This window comes from Seriola aureovittata, chromosome 2, assembly GCF_021018895.1.
Source record: "Seriola aureovittata isolate HTS-2021-v1 ecotype China chromosome 2, ASM2101889v1, whole genome shotgun sequence".
Taxonomy (NCBI): Eukaryota; Metazoa; Chordata; class Actinopteri; order Carangiformes; family Carangidae; genus Seriola; species Seriola aureovittata.
The window spans coordinates 17,872,792-17,881,854 of record NC_079365.1 but is presented as its reverse complement, the minus strand read 5'-3'; the positions used below and the strand labels follow the sequence as shown (position 1 = coordinate 17,881,854).

The 9,063-nt window shown below is 38.0% G+C and overlaps 1 protein-coding gene across 1 annotated transcript; it reads left to right on the top strand.

The window, feature by feature from the left end:
* The first annotated feature begins 2,724 nt into the window (after positions 1-2,724).
* LOC130187735 (ADP-ribosylation factor-like protein 8B-A) lies at positions 2,725-8,929 on the top strand. The gene is made up of 7 exons (XM_056405598.1): positions 2,725-2,944; positions 5,728-5,808; positions 5,971-6,044; positions 6,174-6,267; positions 6,397-6,464; positions 6,821-6,891; positions 7,973-8,929. Exons 1-7 carry the CDS (start codon positions 2,822-2,824, stop codon positions 8,020-8,022), a joined length of 561 nt encoding a protein of 186 aa, XP_056261573.1. The 5' UTR covers positions 2,725-2,821; the 3' UTR covers positions 8,023-8,929.
* The last annotated feature ends 134 nt before the right edge of the window (positions 8,930-9,063 follow it).

Here is a 9,063-nt window from a genome sequence, read left to right as displayed (position 1 = left end):
TCAGTGTCAAATCAATGCGTCTGAGACTGAATATGAAGATTTGTAATTTTTCATGTTTTATCATTTAACACACGGAGTTAAAGTGGTTTGATGTTGCTTTTTTGGACACTTATCAATAAACAAATAAACTGTGAAGTGATTTAAATGCTTCACTGTTTATGCAGCCAACTTGTTTTAGAAGTCATTAAATTTTGGTAATTGGGGATCACATGTATATAGTGAAGGGGTTTCAATTAGATGCATGGAAGAGCCAACTTTTTGTGAGTCAATATCAAGATTAAAGCTACACCACATAGAAAAACTCCAAGCAGATCTGCAGAAATGCTTTCAAAAACCACAATTCAGGGGGTGGGTGCTAGAACATTTATAGGTCACTGAACATCCCTTGGACTGTAGTTAAACAAAACATAAAAAACAAATGAAAAAAGTATGGTGCAGCTGTGCAGGATATCTTCAAGAAAGGTGTGGGAGGCCACCAACAGACATATGACAAGTCTGAAGCATTGTACGTGTGGACACTGCACGTTTCCCCTGCAAAACTTCTCTGCAAAACTGCTCAAACTCAGTCAGGTTATGGGAGTTATGTGTGAATAACAGCATTTTTCAAGTCCAGACACAAATTCTCAGTTAGATTGAGATCTGGACTGACTGTTTTGTTCTGGATACTAAAGGATAAAAAAAACATCACATTCAATCAACTTTGACTACTTTAACTTTTAACACATTAAAACAGAAAGACTTCCAAGAGTGATGAATACTTTTTAAAGGCCCTGCATTTTACAGTAGCCTACAGTATGTACCCATGCCTTCAACAATTGTTATGCTTTGTGATACAAGAAGATGCTGTTATAAATAAGATTCTTTTGTTATAAGCAAATTGGAGAATATTGGTTGTTTTATTATGGCCCATAGCCTCCGAAAGCAATAAAATAAAATAAAATAAACAAATAACTAAACAAATAAATCAATGATTAATTCTTAAAGTGTGCATTTTGTAAAAAAGTTCTGGTAAACAAATTAACATTTAATATTTTAAATCAAAAATAGATAAGACAAAAAAGAGAGAGAAATCTTTGTTGTCCATTAACTGGTCTGTGTGAAATTTGTCTCAAATACCTACATTAACGATGTCCACAAAATAAACACATTTACACTTTATTTATATATTTGAAAATAAGTTGAGATGAAAGTCTAAGTCTAGATAAAATGGGGAAATCACAGACGAAAACCGAGTACACAGTGTGTGGGTGTAAGAATATGACAAGTCTGCAGTGAGCACTTACTGAAAATTGGTATTCTGTTACTGATTTCAAAACATTTTGTTCGTCTTTATTCTCTCTGCTTCAGATAATTATCCTGTCTTAGCGACCTCTACCAACACTGATGACTTCCACCTGTCAAAGGAGGAGAGTGGAGCCCAGTTCATCATTCAGGATGAAAGCAAGGACAGCAACACCTTTGGCGAACTGCATGTGGGAAAAGTCACCTTTCCTTGATAAAAAGTCTAAGATGAAAGTCTGATTAACTACATCTATACGATACAGAATCAGAACACCCTATAAACAGTGGAACCTGTAAAGGTTAGAGGTGCAGGCTTCTGAACGAAAGGTCCAAGCTTTGATCTCTGGACTGATCACATAGACCTGGACAGGAAGCTGAGAGGCCAGCATGTGCTCCTTCCCCTTTACCACTGTTGAGGTTCCCTTGGGCAACGCACTTAAATTCTGGTCCAGTAGTGCTACTAGTATAAAATAATAATACAAAGTAAAAATAGGAAAAAACTAAATCTGTGAAAATCTAAAGACTGAGGTATTTCATTGTCTAATGTGCACTTCACTTCTCCAGATATGGATGGGGTGTGACAAAAGGTTATGCTTGGATTTAGCTGAAATTATTTGAAGAATTACATGTTTTTCTATTACTAAGGGACTTAAACAAAATTGACATTACAACCAAAACATTGGTACATATTCACTAAAAACAAATGTATTTATGTAGTCTACTGTATATTTATTTGTAGGGATACATTGACCAATACCTCAGCTCAGGGTATCTGCCGATACTGAGTACTGATTGGATACCAGTCCTCTCATATTTTCCTAAATTCATTAATTTAATTTAATGTGGATAGGTCACATCGTGGCTGATATCCATGCTTATGGTAATAAGGTCATAATCAGCACAGATACTGATCTGGCGTATGAGATTACCCTTAGTTATGCAGGGAACCATAACCATGACCCATTCCTGATACCCATTCCCAAGATGTTAGTATACCAGTGTGCTCACATATAAGGATATAATGAAAGAGGTTTGAAAGAGTGGACAAAAGCATGTCATTGTATATGTTATAATAAATTATATACTGTACATATTCTTCATCTGAAATGTGGTATAAAAACAAATGTTTTCCTCTGAAATGTTGTGGAGTAGAGGTATAAATGAAACATACTCAGTACACTTGAGTAAACGTTTATTACTTTCCACCACTGAATGTTACTCACATCAACAGGATGCAAACCCCCCCAACACTTATTATAATAAACACTGAGCAGATTTTCGAGTAAAATGGGTTGTATTGAAACATTGTATTCAAATATTTTCATCAATACTTTCATGAATAAAAGAAATCCAGTTCACTCAGGTGGCTGTCGTTTGAAAGTGGCTGTGCGTGTTGGGGGCGCTGTCGGGCACTTGTTGGCTGACTGATCATATGACAGCTGCCTGCGCCCCACTTCCCCTTCCCCGCTGGAAAACGCCACAGCTGACAGGGAGGGAGACACACATACGAACGCAGGGGAGTGTTAACACCGACCTCAAGATGCTGGCACTAATAAACCGGCTGTTGGACTGGTTCAGGTCTCTGTTTTGGAAGGAGGAGATGGAGCTGACGCTGGTCGGCCTCCAGTACTCGGGAAAAACAACATTTGTAAACGTGATCGCTGTAAGTCTTCAGCTGCTGCTAGCCAGCTTGCTAGGGTGGTGCTAATACCATTAACCGCTAATAATGGGATAATAGCTACCAAGTTAGGTTTGTGCTGACCTACATTGTCTGGGTTGTGGGTCCAGAAACTAATGTAACGTTACTCAGCAGCATCCACAACCAAACACACCTGAAACTGAATCTGTGTCACCTGAGCTAACTGGTTTTGCTGCTCGTCGGCTAGTTGGTGACTGTGTTGTGATTGTTTAGCATGCTAACCCCAAAACGCAGCATACATATATCTAGCTTTGTGGTGACTTACATTTGATCACCTCAGAACTTTTTTCAGCCACCAAGGAGATCACTTCATAACATGTTTGTTATGAACAATTACAACAGCTGTCTGGGGTGTAGCCAAACGGAAAGGATCTCACACACACACACACACACACACACACACAGCCGTGTTAACATTTCTACAAAATGTGTCACCTTTGTGGGCTACTGATTTCCTGCCACAACCTGAAACTGACCTCCTCTACAATTCCAAATATAAGTATATAATTTTCTGTAGTAGTAGTAGTAGTAGTAGTAGTAGTAGTAGAAGCCTGTTGGGTAAAATTGAAGCTGGCTCTCTGAGAGTGAGAAGAGCCTGGGTCACTTCATTTTAAAGTTGTGCCTCTATTTTTTGACATATTTAGAAAAATGTGTATTTTTGGCAACCAGTGGCATAAAGAGCTATAATTTTAACAGTCTCTTTGGTCTTCGTTCTTTCTGCAGTTGTGACCATGTGAAATGCAGCTGCTTTCGATGCTAGTATTGATACATGTCTCTAAATCCTGTGACTGAGGCTGAAGAGCATCTTTGTTTTTCTTGTGTGTGTTGGAGGACATTTCTCTTGTGCAACTTTGCAGGGATTTCTCAAAACTGGTGTTTCTGGTGGAGCAATTTTCTTGGCTAATGACTACACAGTAACTGAGGTTTTAAGCAGCATATTGTGAAACTCTTTCTTTGGTTATTAGAGTTGTTATCAGTTTGTGGTGGTGATACACATGTTTCTTTCTACTCAATCAGCTCCATCTCCAACCTGTCAAATTGAATGTTACTGTCGTAAGTTCAGTCTGATTGTGTTTCATTGGTGCAGAGCCCTTTAGCTTGGTGTGAAAATATTCTGTTCTATATTTGGTATGCTTCAGATCTGTGGGGAGTAATGCACATTTACACTACTATAGATTTCACAGTGCATGTCATGAATCCTTGAATCCGAATATTGTTATACTTTTCCTCTGCCAAACTCTTAGTACTGTGGCAATCTGCTGTCTGTCCAGTTTATCCTCATATTTAATCTGTGCTATCGATGATCTGTGCACCTTTGTGTTAATTTTCAAGTGTGTTTAGGAGTTGTTTTTTAAAAAACATTTTCAAAGGGATTGATTGGAATTTAGGTTAACTTTGACACTAGTGGCAACGTATTTCTATTAAAGCTAAAAAAACTCATCAATCAGTCAATATAAAATGTGATCATATTGAAATGTTACCATTCATTGGTTCTAGCTTGTTGTTTCTGTCGCTTCTCTGTGTTTTATATCATTGTTAACTGAATATCTTTGTTTTGCACTGACAAACATAACAAGAAGATGTCTTTAGGAAATTGTGACAGGCAGATTTCACTGTTTTCAGATGAGTTTTTTTTATATATTAAAGGATTTGTCAAGAAAATAATCAGCAGATTGATAATAATTGTTAGTTGCAGGTCATCTATTCCAATAAAGTAATAAGAATTGGGTGTATTTTTTTTTATCAAGCAGCATCCATTACCACCCCTGTTCATCTTAAACAAGAAAACGAAAAGACAAATCACCAGCACAGATTTAATGTGCTTTTAAGTTTAAAACAAAACAGCAACTTCACAGAAAATCCCATAGATAAAAAACTGAATGTTCACTCTGAGCATCTGATAGAGAGGGCGGGTGTTTGAGGAGGAAGTTGGGTTTGGGGTTGAAGCGTATCTCTGCTTCTTGCTTTACGCTGATGAGATGAAAAAAAAAAAGAGACGCAGGGTTTTGAGTGTGTGAATGGTTGTAGAGGGGGTGGTTCCTCCTTCCTCAGTCATAAGACTGCTGCACTCATTTCCACTTAGCTTCATCAGGTGACTCCAGCCAGTCATGTGCTGTGAAATGTGTGTACAGCAGACTGTGCATGCAGGTTTACAAAGGAAGGGAGGGAGAAGGAATATAAACAGCTTGTGATGTTAAAGGGGAATGCCACAGATTCTTTTTGTTAAAGTGGATTGTTCTTCTTCCCACTTCAGTCTGCAATAATGAACAGTCACAAGCCAGAACATGTGGAGACACAGTATCTTATCACTTGGCTTGTTTGTCACTTTAGTGTAAAATCATTTATTCTGTGTTTGTTTACATTTTTGCTTTTCACAAATACCAGTCGTCGCCTTTTCACAGGTTTGGACATAGTTATACATAAACTCGATTATATGACTCTGCCATGTATCATAATTATTATATTGTCGAGAATCCCTTTCCACTTTGTATTTTAAGATAATAGTGAGTCCACCATGTATTTTATGAGCTGATGATGATTATTTTTGTTATTATTAACTAACTCATTTTTGGAGATAATTTAAATCATTAAATGCTTTAAGTGTGTGTGCGTGTGTGTGTGAGAGAAGTGGCTTTTTGCTACTTGAGCCTAGTTAATTCATTGTGGACGTGCATCTTTTCAGTAATGAAAGTCACTTTTCAGTCAGTTTTATAGGAAATTACTTTTGCTTATGTCTTTTCTTTCAGTCTGGTCATTTCAGTGAAGACATGATCCCTACAGTCGGGTTCAACATGAGGAAGGTCACCAAAGGAAATGTCACCATCAAGGTCCAGTTTTAATTTTTACACTGTTATCAAAACAATGAAATTAAATGTTAATTAAATGCCACCAGCAGACTGGTGTTACAGAAGGCGATAATTGCATCGTTAATGACATTTGGAAACAGGGATATCATGTGCTGATGTGCCGATGTGCCCTTAATTCTGTAGATCTGGGATATAGGAGGGCAGCCAAGGTTCAGAAGCATGTGGGAGCGGTATTGTCGGGGAGTTAATGCGATCGTGTGAGTATCCAAGGTCTGGCTTTCAGATAAATAAATGAGACAGAAACAAGATGCTGGCATTCAGCTGTGCAACCTGTAAATATATGCAAAACTAATTTTAATCTCTGTTTCAATGTGGCTCATTTTAAGGTACATGGTTGATGCAGCAGATCGAGAAAAGGTGGAGGCATCTAGAAATGAGCTTCATAATTTATTAGACAAACCTCAGTTGCAAGGAATTCCTGTAAGTGTTCCCCTGAAACCACTTTGAAGTTTAGTGTAATTTCTGCACCAGTCATGCAAAACTGTGCGTGGGTTCTGTCAGCGTTTTCTTGCTGCAGTTGCAGATTTCAGTTGTCATCTGTTTTTTTAGGTTCTGGTACTCGGCAACAAAAGGGATCTTCCCAGTGCTCTAGATGAAAAGCAGCTCATTGAGAAAATGTAAGTATCAAAAACATTTATTTAATTTAATTACAACTGAATGTCCCGTTCTGTCATTTTTTATGCACATAAATGCACTGTAGATTCTGTCTGTCATGAAAGCTGGAAAAAGGGGATTTAATATTATTGTATATTATTTTACATTTACATTTTTTAAATTTTATTATTGTTGTTAAGACTGCAGCAATGTTAAGGCGTACTTTACTGTGAAGATCTGGCTCTTTTTGCTGTCAAGTTAGGAACATGCGCTGAGACTTTTGTTAAACTGCATCCTGCAAGGTGCAGATGAATGCGATAGATGATCAGTCCAGATGTACACTAATCATATTTGTTCATGCATCTTTTTCCCTTCATAGGAATCTGGCAGCTATTCAGGACAGGGAGATATGCTGCTATTCAATTTCCTGCAAAGAGAAAGACAACATTGGTAAGTTGAAATTAATTACTGCAGTATTACTTCCACTGTTAACAGGGTGGCACCTCCTCTTCACTATTCAAAACCATATTATTGAAACACTTTCATCGTTAAGATTAAATTTTGACGGTGTAATTGCATCATTTATTTCGATGTGCTCAAAAAAATACGCTTAACAAGCTGCAGGGAGCTATTTACACTTTTTCCCCCGGGTTTTGCCTCTCAGGCTGCATACAGTCCCTACCTGCATGTACTGCTGGTTGTACTTAGGGCTTAATCTGGGTTTTTATAGTTAATATTCTCCTGAAAAGATGCTACAATTGAACATCGATCAACGATGAGGCAGCCAAGCACAGTTCTCTTCTGTCTAATCTATCTATCAGTACTCTCAAGTGGCCCTGTGGAGTTTTATTGCAAACAAACAAAAGTTATGGTTACCTTCAGTGTGAAAATGCTGTGCATGCATTCTTGAGGTCTGACAAACTTGTCAAGTGTTTTCCTTCCTGATAAAACTTTTGCAAAGCCAATTCTTAAAAAGTATTTCAACTCCAGCATTGTTTACAAGCTTGCACTCTTCATCTACCCTGCGTGGTGCATTGCATCGTATCCCGGCACGTTACCGCCACCTGTTGATCAGTGGTGTGACACCATTGGTAGGACTGTAACTCACAGCTCCAACAGCGCCATTGCGATACTGGAGGTCTAAAGATGATATTGAATCAGTTATTGCATGAATAATGCAGAAATTTACACAGCATAGCATTTATTTAAATTAATTCTTTTTTTTTTTTACATTACCATTGTATTTTACCATTATTATGGGAAGCACAATGATGTATTTATTTATCTGGTTTCATTGTGTCACTTTCACTTCAGACACCAAATTTAGACCCTCAGGTTAACAGTACAAGAGAGGGGGATCATTACAGCAAACACCAAATATGAGTATAATAGTAATTGAATGGGGTTCTATGTTGCTAAAACTGTGCCAGACTTGTATCAATGTACCAATATTGAGTGTTGCTAGCGAGTAAGAAACGTCTATATCTTGAACTGATCCTCAGACTGACTCGGCATGTTTCTTTGATTTCAGATATCACGCTTCAGTGGCTCATCCAGCACTCTAAATCCCGGAGGAGCTGAAAATGCAGGAGCTGTTTGCCAGCTGTGTTTGCCATGTTACTGTCATGCCACACCTTCATCACTCTGTGATGATGTACAGTTGTATCTTCAGCTCACATGTTGCACTGTTCTGCTCGTGTCATACAATTTCTTTTCCCCTTTTCACCTTGTGATTCTTTCACAAACCCTGACAATGCACTACTAAAAATGTAATTCTGGTACCAAATTTAAGGAATGTAATTGGCATTATACGTCCTGTGAAGCTGTACTTTAACTAGGAGTAAGAACCTACTTTCTGATCTACCTTTTACCCTTCAGGCATTACTTGGTTGATTATACCCAGTGGTTCGTAAAACTAATCTTGGGAATAGAACAACACACTCTTGAAGGAGGGTTTATTCTGTCAAACGGGCCTCACATAATGAGAAATGTGCTTCACACAGTTAGATAATGATGCCAGGAGATGGCTGATGTGGACATGCAGGTTTTCTGTCTAGCTCTTCTCTAATGACGATCACCCTTAGCTTGATCAGGTTTTCTTCTTTCAAAGACATGTCTGTTGTTTTAGAAAATTGTGCATTTAAGCACGTCAATTTGAGCAGGTCTGTACAAATATCAAGCTAATATGATTTTTACTGATGTGAGATGTGCGTGTATGAATATATGACTCTATTTAAAGTCTGAATGTACTAAAAGTAAAGCTGTACGGGGTTGTGTGGTTCATATTGGCCTCTGTTTGTAATTAGCCTCAGTGGAATGATGTCCTTTGTGCTGCCTCTATGCTGACAGAGTGGCAGAATTTAAAGTGCCTTGTGCAATGTCTCTCACCTCTTAAGCAAAGCAGCATGCAAGGTGTGCCCACCTGGGTAGACTAAAAATACACCACTTCAATACATTCAAGAAATAAAAAGGCATGCTTTTTAATTTAGACATTGTCCTGTTATTTGTACTTCACCTTTTTGGACTCTCATTCTGGACATCTTACAGAACAGTTAGTGATGGAAAGAATATTCAAATACCACTTGTAGCAACACCACAATGTGAAGATAAAGCCCTGTGCAT

Excerpts from the sequence above, each read along its gene's own strand:
- LOC130187735 (XM_056405598.1), top strand. The coding sequence starts at position 2,822 with ATGCTGGCACTAATAAACCGGCTGTTGGACTGGTTCAGGTCTCTGTTT. Across the intron at positions 2,945-5,727 it reads CATTTGTAAACGTGATCGCT|TCTGGTCATTTCAGTGAAGA; the intron begins GTAAGTCTTCAG and ends CTTTTCTTTCAG. Across the intron at positions 6,465-6,820 it reads AAGCAGCTCATTGAGAAAAT|GAATCTGGCAGCTATTCAGG; the intron begins GTAAGTATCAAA and ends TTCCCTTCATAG.